We start from the raw sequence: 27,155 nt of genomic DNA, 5'->3' as shown, positions 1-27,155 counted from the left end.
TACACCACATGAGACTTGCAACTGTCCACTGTGAATAACACGCCAATAACGAGAAATGATCCATCAATGATTGTTGTACAGCAAAAAAGGCTCAAAAGAAGCTTAATGGTAATATAAGCAATCTAAATAATCCACCCACACAAATAGTCTCTATTACCATTCCTTTTAGGCATTGAAATTCTCAGTGCTCACTGTATAAAATTAATTGTTCAGTCACTATCAGTCTGGAAATACTATCACACAAGATATAAAATCACCCAAACATTATCATCTCGGTATTGTCTAAAAAGTCAAGAAGACTCAGGATTTATGTATTTTATTTCTGAAAGGCATTAGCTAAAATACAGGGAATACAGAGTACGTATTAGAGTTACAGTGCCTCTGAGATAGTTCTCAAATCTTAGTCTGTGCTGCAGAACAGCTGAAATATTTCCATTGCCTTTAGCACAATATGAAACTGGTAGAGTGTGAAAATCTTTAGACCGGTCAGAAATTGTCTCAAAGTAAAATCTGACTAAACAGTGTATGCATTGAAGAACATGATCTTTTAAATTTAAAGAGTGCACTCTACCTGACATTTTGTTAGTAGATACATGCCCTGATGTTTTGACAAAAACCTAAGATCATCGACAGAAGGTTCTACTACTGTATTCAGACTTGATACCAGTGACCTGATTGTAGTGGAGTGTGACTCTACTTTCCAGTGTTTTTCAAATTGAACACCATCATTCATGAGTCTTATTCTCTACAAATGATACACCAAGCCGTATCAACTGCCAGACTCTTAACAGTTTTCCTTAACCAATATTTTGTTACCCATGTTAATTTTAAAATGAACACAGCGATGCAATAAATGTGTGAATTTGATATAACCTCCTATATATAATTATGCACATACATAAGTACATAAGCATACCATGAAGCCAACACGAGGAAACAAAAAATGAAACAAAAACAAATGACAATAATAGAGGCATAAAGAATAACGCTGACAAGGTATCTGATTACAAAAGAGTTCTGCTCCTTTCAACCAGACTTTCCCCTTGGGCAAGAATGTTTCCAAGCTTTTCCAACCAACCATGTTCGAGAAATGCGCTACGCTGACTTGTAGGCTAAAGACGGGGCAAGATCCCCTTTTCAAACTGTGTCGAGCGAAATGATGCCATTTGCCAGCACAAATATGGTTTCTTTGGGCTGATGTGATGTGACCATGCCTAAGGGGAATTAGTCATATGTCATTATTCCACCCTCCTGTGCCCTTTGCTCTGAAATGATGACCCCCTTCCATTTCTCCGGGAAGCTCGTCGTGTGGCTTGGGACGACCGTCTCTCAGGAGGCCTGCGCAGGACAGCAATGGGAATCTGCTGCTCCCTGGACTGAGGAGAACCGAGGCCCGGAGGTGCGTGCGGTCGCTGGGGTGTCACCACGAGCCCTGGCCGTAGAGGTCGTACTCTCGGTAGAGGACGTAGTCCTTGAGGCGGCTGGGCAGGGGCAGGAAGCTCATGAAGACGGGGGCTCGGAGCCGCAGGCGACCCAGGCACTGGCGGATCCGCAGGCGGCACAGGTGCTTCAGGCAACGGGGGTTCTCTGTGGGCGGCGGGACCCTCGTCAGAGCCACTCCCTCCTCCGCAGTCAGCAAGAACCCCCCCCTTCCGCACACTCGTAGAGGCTCACTCCCTTGCGTCACGAAGTCAAGCAAACGAAAGCAGGCAGCAGACCTGATGTGTGACTCTGGCTCCAACTAGATTACCTGACAGGATGGATCTGTGATTTTCCATGACAGCTGGACAGTAGAATATACCTTCTGTGATGGGTGCCTAGAATATTCCTATACCATGTGTGCTCAGTTACAGGGGTTAAATGAAATTTCTCTTTGTCTTGACATTTATGGTGAGTCAGGAGGAAGGCCCTCAAGAATCACTGAATTCAGAGCATGGTTTTTCGCAGTACTCTCCAGACCATTTGTCGAAATAAACTGATTTAGATGTCAAACAATGGGTCGAATTTCAAACAATCATTCATCTTGAATGGCAAAGCCTCTATATGCTTTGGTGTATTAACTGACAACTTGCTCCTTTTAGTAAGCTACACAGCCCTTTCTGTATTAGAGAGGTGTGGCCGGTGAATTTTGAGCACTTTTCAACACAGAAGACCGAAATCGGAAAAGTCCTGCTTCGTTATGACAACAAAATTAGACGTCCGCATTTAGAGGCTGGAGATAACAAAATCTATCGTATTTATTAGCAAAAACAAAAACAATACAAGCAGCAACTGCTAAGTCACTAGAAGATACATTCCAGTGTTACCTTACATGTTTTTCCTCACAGGAGGAAAATACAGTCAGAGTAAAATATTTGGTTCATTATATCTGTAGCATTGGTCCATGATTGCTCATGTCTGGTACATTCTGCGGTCAAATCATATCTGCACTTTGTACACTACTGAGAAGTGGACGTTCTGAGTAATCTGTAGGTTTTGGGTACTTACTGGTGGAGGATACCCATCTCATCTAGTAGAAGTGTTTCACCTACAAGGTCATAATACCTCAAGAGCTTGACATCTAAATTGGTCTGAAAGGGAGAGCAGTGCTGATTAGTGCATTATTAACAACCTGTACCTTTCAGCTTGGTGCTAAGCATAAGAGCACATGTAACAGCCATACGCTAGAACAGTCACATGCAAGACTTCCAGGCCTCTCACTTACCTTGAATCTGACATATCTCTGGCCACTGTTTCTGTTCCATGAGAGCAGATTTAAGCTTGGAACAAAATTTTACATGATCAACATAATCCAGCATGATCCTCACCACGTGTCCAGAGATATACCTCAGCCAGTACACTGTGATCACCTCACAGAACTGCAGGAGAGAGAGAGAGAGAAACAGCCAGGGAGCCTTGTAGTGTTCATCTATCAGATCTCATGCCTCATGTGCCAAAAACAAAGGGTAAGGGATCATGGATTCATTCTGATTATCAAGTCTAAAGCTTGAAGAAAGCTTCAACACAAAGGTTTCCATACAGCAAGCTGTGCCAGCAATTTTTTATCCCTCTACTCTCTATCATCATTTGAGTATTCATCTCCACATTCTGTCTCTGAATTCCAAGCCAGGTTAAATGTATGCTTTGCACATGTATGGCTGTGAATTTGACTGTGTAAATGAGACTGTGGTTTTCTGCTGTGTAGACTGAAGACACAAGCTCAATCAGGATGTAAATCTTCAGATGAGAGACATACAATTCTATAAATATTCATCAGTTCTTAATGATATTCAGCCATTAAGCTCCCCTGTAAAGTGATATAATAGGATATTTAACTCACATTATTGTTATAAATGCCTCCCCATACTGACCATCTCACCTCAGTCTGAGTACGGAAGATGCTTAATCAAGTGATACATGTTTTTAGACACTCACATAGGTAACAAATAAGAAAATTACTCATCACAAGAAAAGTGAGAACAGGTTACAACTAATAAAATAAGAACTCAAAAGTAGATCTCAAGAAGTTTTACCTCATGTCATTATCTGACCGTGATCAAGGGTAGGGTGGAATAAGTCTATCGATGGCCTTTTTAAAATATACTCATATCTAAACCCACATCTGGATTTGCTCATGTTTAAGATGCAGAAAACAAGCCAAAAAAGGGAATGTCCGTTATAAGCCTACTTTAAACATTATACTCTCTTTGCAGGACATGGCCTTCAAAATTAACAGAAGTTAGAAGAAATCAATTTAAAACATCTCAAAGACAGGAGAAAACTTAAAGAACAGTCAAATACAAAGTACAACATCCTTTTTTTCTGCAATGGGAACTCTGTCCATTCCATAAAATTAGATGAGAAGCATTGATTATCCACAACAGAAAATTAACACTAATACAAAATAGTTTATTTACAAATTCCTCACTGTTGCTATCCACAAGAAACTGATTAGGCAAAAAAAAAACAGTATGACATACAACTCATTGTGATGTCATAATCCAACTGAGTGATGTCATAAAAAAATACAGGCTATAAAAACCATTACAATGTCCATCTTGACAAATTTCTTTGAATACAGATAAAAACAACACTACAGCTTTTAAAAGAAATAAAATGCTTTTGTTGTTTTTGATAAATATTCTTTATGAATGGCAACAAATAGCTTATATTAAATCAATTTTTTGTTTGGCAGCTGCAGTAAAAATAACTAATAAACCTCTAGCAGCAAAGCTGTAGAAGAAAGTCAGGAAAGCAGGATGGTGAGTGTGAATTTATGAATTCTCAACCTGGTAAGAGCTGAAGATTTTTAAGATTCACCTGTGAAACAGTCATTCCCCATTTTTTCTAAAACTCACACTGTAACAACTCTTTTTTTCCTTTTAAACAATGACCAGTTGAGTTCATTACTACTTAAAATTTGATAACCAAATCATGTGAAACCTGTTGCAAGGGATCTGTGTCAAATGAACACATCAGCTCCCTGCGTATGTAAATGTGAAATGAAGGCTACATTAGTGTTACCATACATCTGGATTTTCCTGGATATGTCCTCTTTTTGCCCCTTTAAATCTCTGTATGGAACGAATTTTCAAATATCTTTAAATATACAGAAGTTTTCCATTATTCTTTTTCCCCTACAGGTTTTCGATTCAAAATGGTACAAACATCTACTGGTACAGATATCACCAGCGACCCCCGAGACAGGAGTGTCCTCTTGAGCGCATTTTGAAATACGGTAACCTGGATTTAATTGATACTCAAGCAAACCCTTCTGCCCCGTCAACTGAATGTTCTCTTTTTTGAATTTTTTGAATTGACGGTAATCCTAGGAGAGTGTGCATGTTCTCCCCATGTTCGAGTGGGTCTCCTCTGCGTGTTCCAGTTTCCTCCCACAGTCCAAAGACAAACAGGTGGGTTAACTGGCTTCTGGGAAAATTGCCCCTGGTGCAATTGTGTACATGATAGTGTCTGTGCGTGCCCTGCCAGGGACTGGCGCCCCGTCCAGGGTGTACCCCACCTTGCACCCATTGCCTTCTGGGATAGGCTCCTACTCCCCCGCGCCCCTGAATTGGATGAAGCGGTAAGAAAACGGATGGATGGTAGCCCAGGGTACCTAGACCATGCAGCCCTCTTGCTTACCATGTTGTCCTTGATGACAGAAGGGGACCAGCCTTCGTAGTCGAGAGGCATGTGGGAGCCCTCACCGTACGGGCAGTCGAAGCAGCGGTGCACGTCGTAGCCATAATTGAGAAGCATCCTCAGCATAACCTCGTCCTTGAGGGCGTACTGCAGGGAGGAGGGGAAGTGGGTGGTGTTGACCCGGCAGTAGTAGTTGACGTTGGAGCCGTAGCGCAGCAGCGTGTTGATAAGCTCGTAGTTGCCGAGCCGCAGCGCCACCTGCAGGCAGTTGACGGGGTCCTGGTTGGGCAGGGCCCCGGCCTCCAGGAGCAGGCGGGCCGACCGCACGTCGTTGTTGGAGACGGCGAAGTACAGGGCGGACTTGCGCTGGTCGTCGTAGCCCCGGCGCACCTGGGGGTGCAGCATGAAGTTGACGTCGTAGCCGGCGTTCAGCAGCAGCTCCAGGCACTGCGGGTGTCCCCCGGCCGCGGCCGAGTGCAGGGGGCTCATGCCACTGTCCCACACGGCCTCCTGGTCCGTCACGGGGATCAGCTGCTCCAGAGCCCTGGGAGAGGAAGCTGCTCGTGAAGGACCCCAGACTGAGTCCGTGAGTCCACCAAGTTATTCGCATTTCTTATTTATCATCATGATAGTTTTGTGACTAACAGTAAATATTTGTAACAGCAAAATTAGAACTTCCAAAAGTGTTTTACTGCTGCTTTCAAACACTGATGTAGCTGTGGAAAGCCAGTGAAGAGTGGAATCAGTAAAAGAATGCTACCAAAGTTTATGTTTAGCATAAAACTCAAAGTAAACACAATTGTCGATAAACAGTTGTGTGGAAGTTAATAAATTACAACTGAGAATAGAAACACTTTGTCTTTGTTTTACAAGATGTGATGCCCTGACGAGCTCCAGGGCTCCTGCATCAGCAGCCTCAATCACCACGGTGCGTTCCACATGTGGGAGGAGCTCATCAGGGCCATCGCTAAAGAGATCAGGCCGGGCTTATCAGCCTCATTAGGAACCTCGCACACTATTTAAGCCCTGAGGAACCATTCCTCAGGGGCTCTGACATTGAGTTGACCCACAAGAGTGTGTTCTTTGTTTCAGGTTTTCCAGGGGTAACTTTACAGTTCTTCCTGTTCACAGCCTTCCGGTTCCTGTTTGCAACGCTACCACTCGCTAACTATCCATCATCCCCTCCTGTCTCCAGCCCAGATCTGACTGTTTCCCCTGCGCATCTCAGCTGCCTGCTGTTCTCCTTTCTTCTTCCCATTACTGCATTATCACCCAATCACATAAAAAACTCTGTAATCTTCACCGCTAATCGGACTCTGAGGACAGTTACTTCGCCAGGCCCTTTTTCTTTCCACCTATGGGCCCAGCATTACATAACCCTTTTCCCCTCCCCAGTGTGAAAGACACGCTGACAGAATTGCGTTGCCTGAACAGTCAGAGCAGCGTCGCACGGCACAGCGTGTGAATACACAGCTGGAGCTCACAGTAGGTGCCCGCGATGCGCAACCCGGTGGATGGGCAGGTGCCCCGTATGTTTGGGCACGTTGGCGTCGGCTCCATACTCCAGCAGCAGGGAAATGGTGTCAGGGTTTCCTGATGCTGCTGCCTCAAAGAGGATAGAAGCAGAGTCCATGGCCTGGGACTCCACATTGGCACCTAAGGGATACAGGAACTTTAATCCCTAACAGTTGAATACCTGCAATGTGTTATTATATGATGTCCTGGTAAAACAATTACACACGTGCAGTTTTGCATAAAAATATATACATGCCATAAGGAAATTTAATTTGAAAACTTTAAATATTGGCTGACTGATACTCTTTTGGCTTCAGTAAAGCATGGAACGTAAACATAGAAGATTAGTCCCAGACAGCGCCTCAGCTACGAGGTCTAAGTGATGAAGTGATTGAGTAAGAAGCTTTGTCTTTCAGAAGCACACAGTACCTTTCTGCAGCAGGACCTGAACAATGTCTGTGTGCCCAAACTGGGCCGCCAGCGCCAGGGGGGTGAGCCCGTAGGCACTGCGAGGGTCGGGATCTGCCCCTGAGTTCAGGAGGAGCTGCGCGAAGTTCCCCTTGCCCAGACGGGCTGCCTCGTGCAGGGCCGTTCGCTGGTTTGCCCCCTGTTGGTTGACACTGGCGTTGAAGTGGATCAGCAACGTTGCCATGTCGTACTGGTCATTCTTGATAGCTATAAGCAAAACAGTAGTTTAGAAGGCTTTAATTAAGCGGGTGAACATCATTATTCAGACAGATGTTCTTCCATCATATACCTAATTCACACTGTTTCTATCTTTTACTGACAGGATTTCAGCTGCCGTAATCATAACACAATGTATTTTTCTACTTGGTACATGTCGGCAAATAATGCAGTAACATTTGAGGTAATGGTTTTGCCGATGAAAGACCACAAAGTGCTTTCTTTAAAAGACTTCCAAAGAATCAATGAGTGAAGGGTGAACAGCTCACCGGCTACTAAAGGAGAATCCTCTTCCTCGTTTTTGCAATCCGGGTTGGAGCCGTTGAGCAGCAGGAAGGTGGCATTGTCCCTTAGGCCTTGCACTACAGCCAGGAACAGTGGGGTCTCTCCACGTAGGGTCCGGCGATCCACAGCGCATGAGCCAGAGGCTAGGGCACAGACACGCACAACCCAAAAGCTCAACCTTTAAATCACGACAGAAATCTGTCTTACGGCTGAAAATGTCGCAAAACATTTGCCTTGGTAAAAGCTGGATAAACTGAAGTAAAGCACAGAGTAATTATGGTCATGGTTTATCACGGAGAGGTATGGTATAGTATGAGTATGGGAACCATGGCAAAGATAAGTAAATGTATAACATAAGCAAGGCAAGAGTGAATGAAATCGCAAACTTTTTTTAAGGAATTTACAAAAAATCAGAAGTGTAATCCTTCATAAATGGGATTACAACACTGCCTTTCCTTTACATGATTTGCCTATTTCTTTACAAAAAACAGCACAATGAACTGCAAGTTCTGTCCTCCCATAGAAAACCTGGAAAACTGTGGACGAAATACGTACCCGCAAAAGTGATCTCTAGAATCGTTTTATTGTTCTGGGCAGCAGCCTCGTGCAGAGGGATCCAGCCTCTGTTGTCAACTTCTTTGAAAGCTTGCTGGTGAGTGGACAGCTGGCGCAGGGCTTTCTCATTGCCTAAGTGTGGACAGACAGGAGAGTGAGAGAGGCTGAGGCATAGTGCTGAAGTGATACATGGCACCAGTGACTGGCATTAAGAACACTGCCTTGAACACAGCAGGTGTCCGTCCACCTGCAAACACATTGAGATTTGTAATTTTGCATCGTTGCAAATGACTGATGGTCACCCTCCTTTCCTGATCACACAATGAGCGTGACATCTAGATGTCTGGTGAACTGCAGAAGTGGGATCACTGCAAATTCCAGCAGTTGTGGGTTCAGCATCAAAGTACACACCAGTGTGAAGCACTACAGGGGAGTCAGGACCGGCTCTCGTTACATTCACATTGCCCGTTCTTACTCACCTGCCTTTATAGCTTCAAAAATCTTTTCACTTTCTGTACTGTTAGCAGGGTACCTGAGGAATAAAAGAAATTGACAGTGTTATTCTCAATGGAAGCCTCGCCAGAGACTAGTCTGGTTGCAGTGAAGTTTCCATTTAAACCTTCTATATACTGCAAAATACAAAAATACAAAGAGTTAATAAAGTGATGGTTTTAAGCCACTCTTTACTGTTGACCCTTCTCTTGAATGCTGCACCTCTTTCACATTTCCTGATGTATTAATGCAGTAAAATGGTTCCACTATTATTAAGAAAACATTGTTTCACTGTCCTAAGGGCAGAATAAACAACAAGGGAAGAAAGCAGGTTAGAGCTGCAAGCTTCGGAGATGGAATCACAGTAATTAGAGATTAACTCCGGACTGAAAAGTAGAAAGGTAAAATACACCCTTCAGTGGTGGAGCCAGGACAGGGACAGACAGGGATAAGAGGGAGATAGGTAGGTTAGGTCTCCTTTTCAGTCCATAAACACCCATGGGGAATGGGGGGCAAGGGCCACCATTTTTCTTAACCATCCGACACTGGAAGTGGAGGTGATGTGGTCAGCATCACGCTCCAGCCAGCCTATTACCCCCAGAAGGATTAACTCACAGTACTCATTTGGAAAACAGGCTGAGTGGACCTGGGAGCCGTCTGGAAGGAATTAGAGCAAGCTACATTGCTAGGCCCCTACCTGGGATTGAACCCAAGACTTTCCTGTCAGGAGCTAGGTGCCCTTGCCATCTGAGCTACCACGGCTCCGAGGTGGAATGGGACAAGATAAAAAATAGATATTATAAGATAAGATCACTTTATTGGCCATATACAATTTTTTGCATTAGGAATTTGTCTTTTTTCATATACCCCAGCTTGCTCTCCATGAGACACACAGAGAAGCTTGGGGTCAGAGCACATGGTCAGCCATTGTACAGCAGCTCTGGAGCAGTTGGAGTTAAGGACATTGCTCAGAGGCCAACCCCAGGACTTGAACCAGCAACCTTCCAGCCACAGGCACAGATCCTTAGCCACAGAGCTACCACACCACTTATGATCCATAGAGAACGTACTTACACCCTCTCACAGGCTTATTGAACTTCAGTGACCCATGGAAGAACTGCATCATTCCCTATTGGTTTGGTAATGGATTCAGATACCATAGGATTGGATTACCTGTAGCTGTCCTCTGTGATGGAGCCGACACAGCCTCCTGCCTTAGGGAAGTCCTGCAGGCTCTGTTCAATCATGTACTGGGTGGCCACTTCCTCATCAAAGTCATTTTGTGCCGGACTGACATCCATGTCAATCCCACATTCCTCAGCTACCGCTCAGCTCAGCTCACTTTCTGGCAGCAGCAACACAACACATTCACCACAGAGAGGACCTTCTCGATTCTGGAGCCTGCTGCTGCATTCGTGGGCGTATCCCACTAGAGCAGTGCATGAGCTGGAGGTAAGAACGATGTTCAGATTAAATGAATGGGAGCAGCCCTGCCCTGCTGGAGAACACTGCTGCCATTTTCTTTTAGATTTCACATGTGATGTGTTCATTTTTTAATGACATATGTAAATATGTAATGTGTCATTTCTAAACAATCAGAGCAGATCGTTGGAAAAAATACAGGATGCTCTCTCCCTATTTGTGAGTCTTTTTAGGGACTTTGACACAGTTACAATATGCTTACCTGTGTTCCTTGATAGTAAATGAAATTTCTTTATAAAACATTTAGATAAACAAGAAACAAAGACTACACGAACAACTGGTGTCCTGTTGTCGTCACTTTTCTTACCAATTAGAAATTTAATATGCTTTATACCCACAGAACACCATTTCGGCACACTCTTCTCACAATAGCTGTTTCTAGAGCCGCTGAAAAATACACTGGTGCCAGTTTTTAGATCACACTCCTAGAAAAAAACAAAAGTAGAACTAGGTTCTGTGCTTCAGATCTTTCTCTGAAGGAAGTGTAGCATTCAGCTATATTCCTGTGACTACTATACTATACAGCTGCTACTACACATAGCCTGAACTAATTTTTATGCAGAACTAAGAAAGAAAATCCTATTTCTTTCTTTCAGCTGAAAAACGTCTTAGACTTTAAAACATTTCACGCCTGAACCAGATTCTTCAAAATTGGTGTTAAAACCATTTTCAAATGACAATTTACAATAGCTTCCTTTTCTTTAAAGAAGTCAAGGTATTCTCCAAAAAATCTTGTCACTGGAACCAAACATGCTACATGCTGTCGATGGAAGAAGAAAGCTAGAAATTAGAAGCAGACATAGGCCAACAGGTATATACAGTATGTATATCTGTTTCACAGCAGCAAGCAATTCAACAGGTACCTCTCCAGCCCCTAACCAAAGGCTTGATGTTAAAAAAACTCTCATTGTGCCTCTTAATGTGGCATTATTACAATTTTTTTACCTTCCCCAACGGACTGTTTTGGTGTTGTCTTCTGCAAATGCAGGGTGGTCTCAGTTTCTCTTTGCTGAGCTATTATTACCATATGCCTGCTATAAATACCTGATCATGGGACAGTCCCAGGCTACCTCTCCAGACTGCATGATCGTCAGCGACACAGGGCTTGTGCTCTGTATGTAACTCAGACAGATGTGAGACTGGTAGGCTGCCTCAAGTACATGTTGAAAATGTTCTGTAGAATGTTCTAAGCCATTTGTTTAGAATACTCTAAGACATTTGAAGACTCTCTACCTTATGCAGTGTCCTCTTGTGTAAAAGTAAAGGAAGGAGTTCAAGACAATATTATCAGAAATTAAATGTTTAAATTTAAGAGAAAAAAAACTCTTCTGGAAATTAATTTCTTTCTGTGTCAACACATAATCACAACCTGTTGTGCAGGGGAATGGACTGACAGGCTGGTGAAGAAACAAAGCTTTCCACAAAGAGTCCTCTTTGATCCTCATAGTTAAACGAGAGGGTTTTAATTAACAGTAATGTGTATGCAGGCAATTGTTTAAAGCCCAATTAAATATATTGGGCTGTATTTATATATATTCATATATATTTTAGTAAAAAAAATGAACATGTATATATTTTTAGTTAAGGAAACTAAGACAATTGTTATACTAATGTACTGAAGTTTTGTAAAATTAATGCAAGAGGTGTTCTAACAATTACTATAATTATATTATCTATAGCAAAAAATAAATGTTAACAGTCCATTTAAAGCTACTGTATTCTGTAGTATGGCACGTGTTTCCCTGTATTAGTAGTGCAATGCAGGACCTGTCTGTGCGCTTGATAAGATGAAAGGGTTATTTCATGATTTGGCTTTCTGTCCACACTGCCTGTGCAGATTGCTGATAACTTATTTTGAAAGGAAATGGAAACCCAAGGCTGCTTACACAGACAAAAATACAAAGGAGTGATATTAAAGGCACAGAAAATAATTTATTGACTGTATTAGCAAATGTTTACATTGCGCAAGGACTTACACGTTGGTAGGCACATTCAAAAGCGTGCATTGAGTAAGATCAAGATTAAAATAAGCAAATTAAAAGCTCTTTAGATATTGAATATTCGTGAGATGTTTGCCATTTTATGAATCCCAAGGTACTCGCAGCACAAAAGATTAGTTCGAAAATAAATAACATATACTACAAATTTTATATTAAATGATTTATTACATCCAAAGAAAGAAATGTTGCCTTGCTTCATGTACAGACTTGCAAATGTAAAAAGAACAGTTAAAAGTTCTGTGACTGTGCTCTGCTGGAGCAGAAGAGCTGAGCCCCGATCAGTCGTCCAGCTGGCACAGCAGCGCCACCCCTCGCTTCACCCAGTGTTGGACCCGCCTGTCGCTGGGCAGCAGCATGGCGATCACAAAGTTGGTAGAGTGCCCTGTGGTGGAAAGGGTGCCCTTCCTCTCGCTGGTCTTGTACAAGGGACACACATACAGATTGGAAGCCTTTTCTGAAGCCTTCTTCTTAGCTGAGGAGGAAGCAGACACAGATTTTATTACAAACTCACAATCATTGTCCCCTTTTTATTTTGAGAAACAAAGCATCTTGGGATTGCCAAGTCAGTCCATCTGAGTTGTGCCGTATTACACAAGAGCTGCAGGATACATAAGAGGGTATAAGAATATAGGTATAAGAATATACACTTGTCCAAAACTTGTATTCGCTTCTAAATAAAGACAGACAACATTTCTACTTTTACTGATGCAATGAAAGCGGGAAGCAAGGTACTTACTGGGTTTTATCCAGACAATGGGGACTGCATCGAAAAGGACTTTAGGGAACTGCTCTGCCAGAACCCCACTGAAAAGAATCAAGCAACAAGCACAGCACTGAATATTTATTGACCGCATTAATGTCAAATCAGTGCTGATCTGCCATATTATAAAGAGCACGAGATCAAACGCATACACATACAGTTTTAGGTATGAAAAAAAGCAAATGTCGGAAAAGGAACAAGTAAAGGTTTATTCCATGCTGAAAAGAGAATAAGCCTTTCCTTGTTCCATTGCAGCCTATGCATGCTGATGCAGCTGCCTCCTTGAACTACAAATGTCTGATAAGCAGTTTTAAGAAACCTACAGTACCTTTTAGTTTACAATCGCCTCGTATTAGCTTATTATTCCTTCTGTTTTAAAAGTAAATATGGCTTGCCGATTACTCATACTGACTTTTTCCTGTCCCAGCGGGCGCCGTCTAAGAAGAGGCCGTGGATGTAGACTCCATCTTCCGGGGAGGAATCAGAGGTGTCATTGGGAAGAACCTGGCATGCGGATGGAGAGCAGTGAGATTACTGCATTATCAATGTCTAAATAAGTGTTAGTGTGTGATATTCATTAGATGCTTTTCTTACATGCAAGTTGCCCTGGTAAAGCAAATAAATAAGAGAAGAACAACAACAAGGCTGTAGATCAAAAACAATGCTGGGAAATTAATCTTAATTATAATTTTGCTAAGGAGTTGAAGTCTTGTATTTACACAGCCTAAATGTGACTGCAGGTTGACTTTTTGGTCTTCATATGGTTTACATATACACATATTTTTATATTTTAATCACGGTAGTTAAACCTACCTGGAACAGGTACTAAGTGAGGTAATCTACTTGGGTTTGTCAATGAGAACTTTATGTCTATATTACAACGGCGGAGTAATTGTTCTGTGGATTGCTGTAATCATGTCATTGTTTAACACTGACTTTCATCCTGAATAATTCATCCTGAATTATCTGAATACCAGTCATGCAGTTCCTAGCTTGGACAAGAAACTTATCCAAGTGTTTAACCCTATGGTACTGGAGATCATCACCAGTGCATGTAGCAATGCAGTGTGTTAAATTACAGAGCTGTGCCTGAGGAGCTCCAGATATGTGTACTGGTACCCAATGTGCTCTGTTCTTCAAAAAGTAAAAAACCTCCGTATTGTGGTGTCCATCATGTTTGCTGTTCGTTTAAACATGGAGTGCAAACACTTCAGTAATAAAACTGAACAAATGCAGTTCATAATTAAGGTTGTTTATTTTATTGTTTTTACAGTGACTATGAGCATATTTTGCACACACCTATATATTTATTTTGTATTACTGTACGTATTTTAATTTTTCATCTACTCTGATGTCTGTTTTTGCTTGTCTTGGGCTGGGCTGCTGTAACACATCAATTTCCCTTCGGGATCAATAAAGTCTTATCTATCTATCTGTTGTTGAGCTTACTAGCAAAGTGTGAATGTAGCCTAAGACTCCCCCAAACTGTCTAATTCATAACAGTGCCAGAAAAGGGAACAAAAGGAAATTCCTGATAACCTTCATGAAAGATCTTTCAAAAGACTAACAATGCTTGAAAAATGAAACAACTCAACCAAAGAGCTATTGAGAGTGTGCTCCTGTGTGGCATTACAGTGTGGCTTGGCAGCAACCCGTTGTCTGACCGGAAGGCGTTACAGGGGCTGACCAGGTCAGTCCAGTCCATCACTGGAGTACAGTTCCCTGCTACTTTGGACATCTTTAAAACTCGCTGTCTGAGGAAGGCTGGAAGTATCGCTAAGGATACCAATCATCCTGGTTTCTCATTTTTCTCGCCCCTTCCCTCTGGTAAGCGTTATAGGAGCATAAAGGCACGAACCTCCAGTTTCCAAAACAGTTTCTTCCCAAAAGCTGGTAGATTACTGATCCTTACCCCTACCACTGGCTTGGACTGATGTTTTTTAAGTTGTATGTTATTTAACCTGTTGTTGCAGCTGCTGTTCTGTGTCTATGTTCTTGGCGATTCCTTTAATGTCTTTGTATTTTAGCATACATGCAAATAAGCATTTCATTGCACTTCTACATATGACAATAAACTGAACGGGAACTGGAACTGAAGTACCTGGAAGTCAAATCCTAGCAGGTCAATGGGGATGGAATATTTCCTAGCATAATTCTGCATGGCCCCAGTCAGGAAGGCCTGGGTGAAGAAGAACCCGGACAGCCAGAACACATGAGGCTTGTCATTCTCATACCAGTCCTGGACAGAAGCACACAAAAGCACAACTTTACAGAAGGTTACACAAGGCTACAAAGAACTATTACACTTGGGCACTGTTCTATGGAATGAGTCCTGCAAGACTCCTTTGGATAAATTACACGATAACACTTAAATTCAACACAGTATTCAAACTTTGTAATGTGTTCGCCATTCAATATTGAGATATTTTGCAAAGTGCATTTTGTTTTTATGCAAATTTGAGACTAATGCAAATGGCTCCTCTATAGAATAAAGGTACTCATCACATACATTTTACTCAAAAACGAGTCATCTTATTTAATTGAGCAGTGAGAAGCACATTCCATTCAATAAACCGTTTTGCATCTTCAAATGCCTAGCAATACATTTCTTTGTTTAAAGAAAAAAGGTTATTTTCTGACAGCAGCTACAATATGTTATACATACGTACAGGGACACATGAATGTTTACAGCAGTACCTGTAAGAACTTCAGCCTGGCCAGGAAATCAGTGACATAGCTGCCAAGGGGTTTGAGGCTGGGATAGGAGCGCTTGGCCCATTTCTCTGGGACCTTGCCCACCAACAGGCTGCTGGAGATCGCCTCTAGCTCTGCATCCATTACCACCAGCCCCCTGATGGCCTTCTGGAGGTTCTGAAGGCTTGTGCGGATTGTTCGACTCAGCCTGCAATGGGACAGATGCGATTAGTACATTTTAAAAATAACCACCTTTTGATCCGAATAATAAACTTCTCTTCCGACCTCATACAAAAACAAAACAAAACAAAAAAGGCAAAGAATTTTTTACATCGTTTATGGCTTCTGTTTAAAACACAAGTTTCAAATCCTTCTGATTATCAGTGGTTATCATTACATTTGATAATGTCAAATAATCTCATTGACGTTATTTTCCCCCAACAAGAGTGACATCTTTTTCTAACTCTATGCTGAAACAAGTGGATTGACTATAATCACATAAGATAAGATAACATTAAGCAGAGAGCAGTTAAGAGCAGATAACCTTGCCGATAATGTGGATTTAAATCTGGAATTTGTAGCTTGGTAACCAGGACTCCCAGTGTTTTGAATTACCCTAATTTACAACGTTCACTGATTGGACATTGGCACGTGGATTGGAAACTGTGCAGCACTAGCTCTTACGTGTTGAACCTCTCCATTTCCTGCACCAGCACAGTGTTCATGCTCTCCTCGTATCTCACAGGGAACTTTGCCAAGGAAGCCTCGATGTCAAAGTCCTTTGGCAGCTGCAAAAGAAGAGAGGAACAAATTATTATTAAGCAACATCTGCAGCCAAGTAGATTACAGAGACACAATATCAATAGCTTGGGTTTTATCCTAAAGCAGTGCCTAGCCAGCTGGACAAGCCTGTCGCATGGACAGACCAACAGGCTCTGCTTGGGGAGCTGTGCACTGCTCGTTCGCAGGCCCCCCACCTTGCTGAGGATGTCGTTGGCAATGTCGTAGAGGGCGCTGTCAGCCCCCGCACTGGCGCCCCCCTGTCGCGCGCCCCCCTGGGTCAGCAGCAGCGAGTCGAAGAGCAGCTTGGTCTGCTGCAGGTCTTTGGAGATGTCCACGTTCTCGTGCATGCCGAACACCTCCGGGTGCTGGCTGAACGGAAGGGCCTACGGTGTAGAGAACGGCACGTTTAACCTTCGCAAGAGATTCCCAAGATCCATAGCTCCAGCGCCATGTGTGATTTCTCACACTGAACCACAATATTGGATCCATATTGGATAATAGGGAATTGTTAGTTTTATTAATAAGGCAGGCTCAGACAGGTGATAAGAAGCATTTTGTTGCGAGATGACAAAGAATGGAGGGAGTGTGGAGCCAGTAGCGATTTAACTGTGATCTGATAAAACAAGAGCTTAATGAGGTCCTCATATAAATGAATCAGATACAGCCTTATCATCATAAAAGACCAAATGGAACATTTGCAAAGAAATCCATCCTATCAAATTATTTTTCAAATGGGCAGCAAAATCCCTAATTCACTACCACATTTTTAATGCAATATAGATCACTACAAATAGCCTTCCTTGTCAGGAAATCTGGAGTGGAAACATAATTTCACTCTTACTGCGGTCACCTTAATAAATTCAATATAGTCTTCGTAAATGGACTTCGGAGGAGCATAGTATTTCCCGCTGGGTGAGAAGGTGTAACGAGGGTTTTCGATGATTTCGGGGTTGTAGAAATCTGCCAGAATGGTCATGAGGAGGCGTCTGTCCCAGTCATCTGTCACACGGCCCCCATAGTTACACTCCCCTGTCAGGTAGGTGATGGCTTCAAAGGGCACCTGTTCATACTCATTTATAAAGAGCTGAAAAACAGCACACACAGAGAATGCACACAGGGCATTGGAATACAACCTGAATTTAAACCCTGATATAATTTATTTTTAATGACACCAATCAATGATCCCTTTGTGGGTTTTAACTTTGTTGATCACACTGTTAAACCTGTTGTCTTGTGATCTTCCTGTCACGGACGTCCAAAGGGACTACCCGAGGGCAGCAGGAGAGCGGAAAAAGACCCATATGCGTAGCGGCGAGACAGGAAAAAGGCCCGGGCTCGTAGTGCAAAGAGTTCAGGAATGCCGTATAGAAACCTATGCCCTCAGGTAGCAGACGTGGGGCGACCTGGTGCTAGGCGGGTCTCAGGACATCCGAACGTCAATGCTGAGCCCTGACAGAGTGCAAGACCCGGAAATATATAGCCCAAGAGAAAGAGAGAGCCCGGAAGGACAGCAGACCAGAAACTAGGGACAGGACAGAGAAGGAGCGCCCTCTGGCTACAGAGGGCGTGACACTTCCCAAGTTGCTGTACCTCAACATTAACGAATGTCACTGCTAAATGTCCAGTCAGAGTATTCCTTTATTCTTGAGACAGTTTATAAGGTTTTAGTATTTCCTTTATAAACCAATCAACTTTTCAAGCAGGAGAAAATATTGACCTTTTTTTCGGTTGGAAATGTTATAACAGACGTGTATTTCGTATGAGAAGATCACAGTGCATTAGGGGGCTGTCATCCTTCAGATTAATCCAGCACTATACCTGTAGCTGTCTGATGCTGATACGCAGGTCTGACTCATTAAACCCATAGGGAATATTCCAGCCAAGGGGCCCAAACTTCTTTCTCTCCTGGACCAGAGCATGAAAGAAGCAAACCCCGTACAAGAGCTTCTCCCATATCTGTAAGAAGAAAAAAGTACAAAACTGATGCCTTTCAATCATGATCCTGGGGTGTACATAAAAAGGTGCTTAAAAGAATATCATGACAAGCAGCTGCACAGTTGTTGTTAAAAAGTTGTTTTTGAGTTGTTTTAAAAGTCCAAACATACTTTTTATAATCCTTCGTGCTTGACAAAATAAGATTAATTAATTTCAAGTGCTATCAATTAGTTGATCACTTAGATCCACTAATTTATAGAAATATAAAAAATTCTCCAAAATCACCTTTTGTTACCAACACAATTCTATTTTGCCTTCAAAACATGATTTAAAGAAAATGGGTTGGGATTAAGATAATTTTTTTATGATTAACACTGAACTTGACAAATGATACTGATTTCAATCATCCCAACTAGTTTTCTAAAGAAAAAAGATATTTAACTTGAAATGTGCAGAGAGTGGAGAACAGGTCTGCACAAATTCTGATAGTATTAAGCATGAAATAAAAATAAAGACAGTAATTAAGAAAAGAAAGAAAAACATTTTAAAAACGGTAGAAATGCTAATAAGACATAAGAAATATGGTGTGTTGTCACTGACCAGCTCTTTGTTGGGGCAAGCACTGAAGAAATCAGGGTCTGAAACAGGGTCAGTGAGGTAGGATTGGAGCAAGTTCAGTCTCAGGCCTGTGGGCGGCTCATTGGTCATTTTCACTCCATTTTGCAGAATGGTCACTGGGAACTGAACACAACAACAAAAAACATCTGTCGCAACATCTATACCACCATTTGTCTGGTGCTCCCCACATCTGCATGAGGCAGTATCAGATCTGCACTTGAATTCATCATCGACTTTCCTTGGCAGTCCCTACAGTGTAGATCCCTACAGAATCCGCAAAGATCACCAATATAAAGAAAAGAAAAGAAAAGCAGAGGTGCAGACATAGATCATCGTAATCCACATAATATATCACCTCCATCTCATCTCAGCATTCACCCTGCCTAGTAAATTATTAGCAGTAAAAGAAAGAAAAATAATTCATTTGCAGGCACATGTTAGTCTAAAGGTTCTAGGTTCTCGAGAGCTAATTATCTGCATGAATTGTATGTATCTCTAAAACAACAATAGCTAAACACAACACCCAAAGGTCATTTTGTCACATTAGACACAATATAAGATTGTGTTACAACTATAGTAATATATTCACAGAGGCAGTAGGATAAGAAGGCTCTGTATTTTCTAGGCCTGCTTTCAGGCAATTGGTGCTCTAATGCAGCAGTGCATGAATTTATTTATATGATGCCCTTAATATTGTGGGCATGAAATTTGTTATTCCCCCACACAGCAGCCACCTATCATTTAAAACCTAATCAGCTCTTAGCACAATACGAAGTTTTAGTTTGCTCAATGCGACAGATGGGCTTGAGTTACACTCAACTGATATGTCAATAAACCTCTTCTCCAGTCTGTAACAAGCACACCAAGACAGAAGAGTAAGCGTTGGATGATAAAATTACGTAGCTGGGGGAGAATAAGAATGATGTTTTGTACATCAAACAGACCACATTAACAGTAAGTATTGGAATTATTGTAGGCATTGGTGAAATTCAGTTGCCTGCAAATTCTTCATTTCTTTACTTCCCAGACCCTTTTCTCAGAGTTTGCCTGCTTGTTTTATAAGACAAGGAGACACCCCGTGATGAAATTTCAAAATCTTCTTTTTAATCTTGCTTGAGTCCACGTTTCTCTGGTTTTTGTGATGAATATAAGTTGTGACTATGCCCCCCCCAGTTTTCACTCTACTGCTCTCTACCTTGGGAGATGGGTAGCTGGTGAGCCAGAGCCGGAAGTCAGGGTGACAGGTGTCAACACTGAACTCCTCACAGATCTTCTCCAGGGTGGGCATCCAGGACACGGCAAGGTGGCAGTTCTGCAGACACACCCAGGTGCCCTCCTTTATGGCGGTGCTGATCATCTTGGCAGCGATAGGACCCTGCCCCTGTCCCAGGGAGATAGACTGGAACTTGGAACCTCCCATGTTTTTGTCATTGGCAAACTTCAGTAGGCCTGGGAGCAAAGGTGGGGAGACAACAGAGTGAGTGACAGGTGGAGTTGACAGCCCATAATGCAATGCCAGAACCACACTTCTGCTTTTGCACACACTGCCTCATCTTATTGTAACTCCTGCACAGCTAAATACAAAGATTATGATGACATGTTGTGAACCAGAATGATGTTAAAAGATCCCTGCAATTAAGCACAAAGGTCTCTGCATTACAAGGATTATGCAAAAGAATCATGAATCATGCCTACTTCTAAGTCCCAAATAAAATGAAATTCAATGGCACTTGTTTAGCATTGAAATAATAATGCTTTAAGATATGTTTTAGTATAAATCAATACACGGAAATGCTGCTTATAAAAATGCAATTCATAAACGTTGCAAGCCACCCAATTTCAGAAAGAAAAATATCTGATGATTTTTTGAAAGCCTGTCCCACAAAACAGTATTAATAAAGCAAACGTGGACTAAAGAAGTCTCGCCAGGTCTTCGTACTCACTGGCCATGGGGTCAGCTCCCGGCGACAGGATGAAGACAAGAGGGATGGTGGAGTTAGAGTCAAAGTAGCTCTTAGTCAAGTCGAAAGGTGGAGGCTCTACAAACTTCTTCCCCAGTTTATCAGTCACATAGTTTGTAATAGCTGGTGTGATCTTAAAAAAACAGGTACAGTGGTTAATTAATTCATGATGTACTCAGCATCAGACTATCAATCAAACTAAAATGGAAATATGATATATATGATATCACATATGATGCCATTCATTTTCAGTTATGTTAATCGGAAAGTGATGTTTGTTAAATTCTCAAAATTGTATTTTCGCCTGGAAAGTGTCCTAGTGTCCACATAGGGACATCTCATTGTTTTCCAGTTTTACATACCTTGTCAGGCCTGAGGCATCGAAAAATTATAATCTTTTGAAAGTCATTGAGCTTCTCGTTCCAAGGTTTGGGTAAGGGGGTATTGTATGGCTCTTTGCTGTCATAAATTTCTAGAAAATTCTCTGGATACTTGCTGAAATCCTCCCTATTACAGGAATACACAAAAAGAAACCACTAATACCCACAAACACATTTTTCAGGTTTTTAAATTTAAGACTGTAGCATCACCTATTGATGTATAGCAATACATATGGTATGTTTTTATAAAAGACAACATATGAGCCAACTCTGTACTTACTGCATGATGCATTCAACTATGCCAGAAAACAGACTAAAGTTAATACCATATTCACACATATCAAATGTGTAATATTTGAATACTAACAATGACAAGCACTGAACAGGACTGTAGTGATATGTGTCTGACGACAAGACTTAGCTGTGTACAGGAACTTTCATAGAAACTGGCTGGCTCCAATGTCAGTGCCTGTGACCAATACAGGTTGAGTAAAAGAAAGTGAAAGATATATCTGTGTGCAGTGAGTCTCCTAAATTGTTCAGGTTTGTACTGGGGTGGACAGGGAAGCTCTAAGTTGGTATTTTCCAGTTATCATAAACTATTTTTAAATGGAAATGACTGTTTATAAAAATAAATCGCACAGCAGAACAAAGCACATTCCTGACATTTAATGCAGACAAAGAGAAGGGTGACCCCCTCTTTACGTAGCTTACCGGAGCCCCTTGAGAGCAGGCAAGTCACTGGCTCTGCAGATCTCATCCCAGCTCCTGTCCAGCAACCAGGACGGATCTGGATTGGGCAACTTGTTCTGCAGGCCCACTCCTCCCGTCAACAGGAACATGAAGTCGGAATAATCTATCTCCTTTTTAGCCCTACAAAAAATGGTTGCATAATCATATCATAAATGGCCTACACTGTCTGCTGAAAAAAGGATCGAATGTTCCTACCACCCTTGGCAGATCTATATTAAAACCACATCAAGCACTTGACACAATATTATCCCCATGCCTCTAGTAGTAATGCTACCATCTCACCATAAGCAGTTAGCAGTCAATAATAATTAAAGCTATTAATTAATTTAAATAAGCTTTTAATTAATTTAAAACTCGACCATGTGAAATAAACAAACTTATACATACAGAAAGCACAGCCAACATCTATAAAATACTGCTGGTCTTGCATTACACGTATTTTGATTTTCAGGAAGACGGGAACACTGCAGATATACTGAATCCCTGTTCAACTGCAACAGATATCTTTGCTGCAATTATTTAAAGATTTAACATTTTCTATCTGCTTCTTTTTTGTATAGCAACTGGATTTACACCTCATATAGAGTATTTCACTGATTTTTTATGAATACTCCACAGAGCAGGAGCTTCAGGTTCTTGTACCCTTCTAAATTGCTACAGTATATTGGTAACAAGCTTAAAACAAAAGAGAGTGACTCACAATAAGAGGTTGCAGCACAGCAGGAAAGAGAAGAGGAGTTTGTCTTTTTCAAACAGTGATCGGCATACATTGCAGTACAGGTTGTATGTGAAGTGATCATTCAGGTATCTGAGCCTTTTCTCCAAGATCTTGGACTTGTTGCTGAAAAGAAATGGATGCAGTTTCTTTAGAGATACACAAGAGGGAGCAAGAGGTCTAAACTGTTCAGAAGTGTGTGTTGTTTTTTCTGTTTTATTGTTAATGTCATGAGTGATCTGTGTAAATAATAGAAGTATCACCAAAGCTTGAAGTCCACAGGACACTACTTTAAGCCACTAGTATATGCTGAAAAACTCATAACCTTACAGTCAAGACTACATGCAAAATAGGTGAGTACAGTATTGAAAAGAAGACATTTTAACCCCTATTAATCTGTAATTATGCTATGCTTACTGATGTTAAGATGAAGACATTTTATGTGATTCCATATGGTAAGACTAGGTTAAAAATTGAATTTTGAGATTACTATATACAAGTTGAAAAGACAGTCACTTCAGAAAAAAACCTTCACTGCACCAAATATTCAAACTTTAATTCCTTTTTATTCATACTTTTATACTTCCTTTTTTCCTGTCCCTCAATGTGACCTCATTGTGTGCTCAACTGATTATACATTTAGAGGCCGGGATTGTAAAATAGTAGTAGAAAAAAATCAGAGCTCTTTTATATGCTGTCACAGATGCTACTTGCGGCTGGTTTATCGGGGTCTACCCAATACTGCTAAATTCTTCACATTCTACTGCACACAGCAGTTAAGACATTCAAGTGAGTAGCTGTGTCAGCATGTGTAGGCTGCAAAGGAATATTGAAAGGTTCATTCCATGCTGAAAAATATAGAAAAAAAAAGAAACACGACATTTCGGCTGTGGAACCTTCTTCGACTGTGAGGGAGAAAGGGAAAGTAGCAGATAAATAAAGCATAGGAGAACAAAAGACAGAAAGCAGAGGTGAGAAGGGGTGGGGAGCAGTGAGGAAAAGGGCAAAAAGCAGGTGAGAATGAGTGTCCAAACTCAGGGAGAACAGGAGCAAAGGTGGAAAACTGAAATCTGCAAATGAATAGAATTAATTGTCTTGTGTTTGTTTTCTATTCTTTACCTTTCAGCATGGAATTGAACTCTACCTGTTCCTTTATAGCAGTTAAGATGCAATGCTACTGAAAAAAATAATTGCGTAAACAATACAAGAGTTTGGGTTTAGTGAAATTTACCTGGCTGGATTTCAAGTTGGGAAAGGGCTAAATGTGCTTGTTCTTTCCACACTAAAGGAGTTCCAACATACAATTAAACGCTCCCTCCTGACCCAGTGAATTTGCAAATGTGAGTCAGTTATTTTCAAATTAAACAGCATTCAATGAAGTGTCTTAGCTTGCTGTAACGCTGCAACTCTCACCTTTCCTGGATGGAATTGATGTAGAGGTTGACAAACCAGTTGAGTGAGTACTGGTACATGGGGTCAATGTTGGCCAAGTCAGCAATGCTGAAAAACAGAATCGAAGAGTGTCTGGCTATAGACCTGTAGCCCTCGCGTGACTCTGCAATCTTCTGCTCGGTCTTCTCGGCAATCTGTAGAAAGACAGAATAAAACATAAATAAAAGACTGGTCAAATGTGTTATGTAGTTCTAATTTGTTCTTCTGCTTCAGTCTATGCTAATGACTCACACAGTATATTACACTGATTAACCAGAGGCAATGTGAAATGTGAAAACTAAGGATCAGGATTTGGAATATTCATTCTACAGGGCTCACCTGTAAAAACAATCTCCACCCTCACATTATCCCTGCAGCCCTACCTGCTGCTTCTTATTGATCTCATTGGACATGATCTTGGCTGAGTCAAGGATCTGGATGGCACTCTCATCCTCCAGGATGTTGCCTTCGGATGACTGCAGCGTCTCCAGGATTTTATCCTCGGTCTCTTTCAGCTGCCTCTTGTTGGTGGCCGACTGCAGGATCAAGGCATTTCTCTCTTCCTCCAGCTCGGGCCTGCACACCACCCACAACGTCATTAAAACACCCGATGCAGCTCTCCCCTATCTCACCTCTCCATCATATATTTGTACATTTGGAAGTTCTTCTTTTTATATATTAAAGTACAATTTCTTTTGTTATTCAGTGAAGTAAAAGTTAAAGCGCAGATATTTGCCTTTTCTGAAATCTTTCCTGTAATACAAGTTAAAACATGTGACAAGTGACAAGCTCAACAACAAAAATATTAAAACAATCTTCAAAGGCAACTCACGGCCTGAACAGTTCTGTAACTCAAATAAAGAGAAAAGAATAGCATTCACTCTACATTTTCCTTTTCACATTCTCTTTGAAGTTAACAAGTGGTAATGAAATAGGGAAACATTATATTCTGCACACTGTAAAAGTCATGAATTCAACACAGCTGTTTTTTCTCCTCATTTTAAGCAGTGTCTCTTGTGTGCTTAACACACACTAAGATCTCCATTTGACAGTTCCTGCAATTCCTACTGAAAAATAAAATAACATTGCTGCTTATGCTTAGTAAGAGATGGACAGATAGCGAGAACTGGACAGCCAAGGATGATGGTTTTCATTACTGCAATGCCACCCACCTTTCTTTAGCAACTACTATGCCAAGCAACTGGTCCTCTAGCCCCTCGGGTGTGATCATGAAGTTCAGCAGGGACACCTTGGTGGCCAGCTCTGGCAGGTAATGAGGGTTTCTCAGCTTGGTGGTGATGTAGAACCGGAAATCTCTGGAGTACTCAATAATGCTTTCCCCCAGTCTAATGCAATCCATGCCACCTAGTAAGCCAATAACATTTAATCATTTAAGATTTCCCTTTTTTCAGTTTTCCTTGAAGCATGTGTTAAGTGAACATTTCACTCTCAATATGGTAGTTATGTGAACAGTGGTTCTTATTATAACAGGTAAGAGCTGCATCATCTAATGCTCCAGATCTGAGGTGTCCTACCTATTGAGAGAAGAAGGGAAACTAGATATTAAGTAAGTAATTTCTGTGGTTTTGACGTAGTTTTCAAGTGTCCCATAAGCACCTTGTTTGAAGGTCTGCTTGAGCAGCAGAGGCTCCAGAGAAGGGTCCAGTTCTTCGCCAACATTCTCCAGCAGAAGAGGAGTACCAAACTGGATACAGTTCTCTAGGGTCCTCATGTAGTCCTGGTCAGTCAGCTTGATCACATTCAAGTTGTTCTCTTTCTCCGAATTCTTCACCCACTTGTTGGCCTGGCCCTGAGGGTCAATCATTAAAGGCCTGAAAGAAAGAAAATGAATATCTTAAAACAACCACCCATCTCCATTCTTCTCTCCTGCTTTCAGAATGCCTACAGAATGTTTCCTCATCCATGTAGGAGAGCAGTAGAAGGTGAATCATGTAACCGGATCTTCTGTAAATGGATTTAGTCCATTAGTCCAGTAGAACATAATTTTAATGATAGTAAATGCAAAGAAGCCTCTTCCCTCTTCTTGCATTAACATAAACTCAAATATAAAATGTGGTTTTCTCTCCTGTCCCATACTGGTGACTGCTGTAACACTGTTTTCGTAGTGGTGAATCTGTGATCTGTCGCTTCTCTTTTTGTAACCCAACTTCACTGTTATATTTACTGTGAATTTGCTTAGAGAACTTTAGCTACTTGTAAAAATGCTATTCCTTTAAAATAAATTCAGTTGACTCCTATGATTTCTTAGCCCCAGTTGCAATTTGAATATCTTAAAATTGTAACTGTTTTGCATCTGAATTTTGCTTACACTTCAAAGTTTCCACAATACAAAAAGCTATGGCATATTTTGACTTAGAGTACTCTGTAAGGGTGATAGCAAAGAAAATGTAACTATTAATGTTGGTTTACAGATAAAATCATATAACATACTCTTAGAAGTCCCTATGTTATAGGTAATGGTGGTGCCCATTCTTACACACCATCGCCTGGAGTTGCTCACAATCACCCCGTTGTCAATAGAGAAGCTGTCAGTGGGCAGCCCAGCAATGTTCCAGGCTCTGATCTTAATGGGATCGCCCAAGGTTTTACTGAGAGAGAAGTCATCAGAGGATGGGATATTTTTGGTCTGGATAAGAAACAAAAAAATATATTAACACTATAGCACAATTTCTGCGTATTGCATATAACATTGTGCCATCACCACCATAGATGTCGTTATCATAATAAAGATGATACATTTCTTATAAATACATTTAATGTATTTAATTTAATTGAAGCAAAACGTCCAACTGCTTTTGGTAATGACAATTGCAAATAATTTAACTTGTCAGATTCTGATGGTCTAACTTAATTGTCATCTCACAAAGCTGCATAAAATCAAATTCAACGAACCCAAATTAAAGTCTTGGTTTAATAAAGTTTTGTTTTAATGTTAAATCTTGGTTTTGTAAATGTTTCCATTATGAAACC

The 27,155-nt window shown here is 41.3% G+C and overlaps 2 protein-coding genes across 4 annotated transcripts in view; both read right to left on the bottom strand.

The window, feature by feature from the left end:
* Positions 1–300: 300 nt before the first annotated feature.
* On the bottom strand, positions 301–11,140 carry asb14a (ankyrin repeat and SOCS box containing 14a). Of its 3 annotated transcripts, none has more exons than XM_088917705.1 (10): positions 11,080–11,140; positions 9,826–10,098; positions 8,640–8,692; positions 8,161–8,292; positions 7,590–7,748; positions 7,066–7,311; positions 6,606–6,777; positions 5,122–5,665; positions 2,705–2,858; positions 301–1,587 (listed from the first exon to the last, which is right to left on the bottom strand). In XM_088917705.1, the coding sequence occupies exons 2-10, from the start codon at positions 9,951–9,953 to the stop codon at positions 1,421–1,423; spliced, it is 1,755 nt and encodes a 584-aa protein (XP_088773831.1). In that variant the 5' UTR covers positions 9,954–10,098; positions 11,080–11,140; the 3' UTR covers positions 301–1,420. The 3 variants fall into 3 exon arrangements, with proteins under 3 accessions (XP_088773831.1, XP_088773832.1, XP_088773830.1); XM_088917706.1 differs by lacking the exon at positions 301–1,587 and adding an exon at positions 2,387–2,570 and having other exon boundaries at positions 11,080–11,139; XM_088917704.1 differs by lacking the exons at positions 301–1,587; positions 2,705–2,858 and having other exon boundaries at positions 3,868–5,665; positions 11,080–11,139.
* Positions 11,141–12,412: 1,272 nt separating this feature from the next.
* dnah12 (dynein, axonemal, heavy chain 12) overlaps positions 12,413–27,155 on the bottom strand; it is a 56,057-nt gene continuing 41,314 nt past the window's right edge. The window contains exons 55-74 of the mRNA XM_088915555.1: positions 26,666–26,811; positions 25,782–25,996; positions 25,337–25,529; positions 24,548–24,740; positions 24,147–24,319; positions 22,719–22,859; positions 21,980–22,138; positions 21,248–21,392; positions 20,868–21,018; positions 20,120–20,373; positions 18,907–19,047; positions 18,190–18,327; positions 17,222–17,455; positions 16,566–16,754; positions 16,273–16,376; positions 15,592–15,796; positions 14,996–15,133; positions 13,307–13,398; positions 12,871–12,938; positions 12,413–12,606 (exon numbers count right to left, since the gene is read on the bottom strand). Coding sequence (XP_088771681.1) covers positions 12,413–12,606; positions 12,871–12,938; positions 13,307–13,398; positions 14,996–15,133; positions 15,592–15,796; positions 16,273–16,376; positions 16,566–16,754; positions 17,222–17,455; positions 18,190–18,327; positions 18,907–19,047; positions 20,120–20,373; positions 20,868–21,018; positions 21,248–21,392; positions 21,980–22,138; positions 22,719–22,859; positions 24,147–24,319; positions 24,548–24,740; positions 25,337–25,529; positions 25,782–25,996; positions 26,666–26,811 — 3,273 coding nt within the window. The remainder of the gene's footprint in view (positions 12,607–12,870; positions 12,939–13,306; positions 13,399–14,995; positions 15,134–15,591; positions 15,797–16,272; positions 16,377–16,565; positions 16,755–17,221; positions 17,456–18,189; positions 18,328–18,906; positions 19,048–20,119; positions 20,374–20,867; positions 21,019–21,247; positions 21,393–21,979; positions 22,139–22,718; positions 22,860–24,146; positions 24,320–24,547; positions 24,741–25,336; positions 25,530–25,781; positions 25,997–26,665; positions 26,812–27,155) is intronic.

This window comes from Atractosteus spatula, chromosome 5 (assembly GCF_055471065.1).
Source record: "Atractosteus spatula isolate fAtrSpa1 chromosome 5, fAtrSpa1.hap1, whole genome shotgun sequence".
In the NCBI taxonomy this organism is placed as follows: domain Eukaryota; kingdom Metazoa; phylum Chordata; class Actinopteri; order Semionotiformes; family Lepisosteidae; genus Atractosteus; species Atractosteus spatula.
Note: the sequence above shows the minus strand (reverse complement) of the source record. Positions and strands in the feature narration are given on the sequence as shown.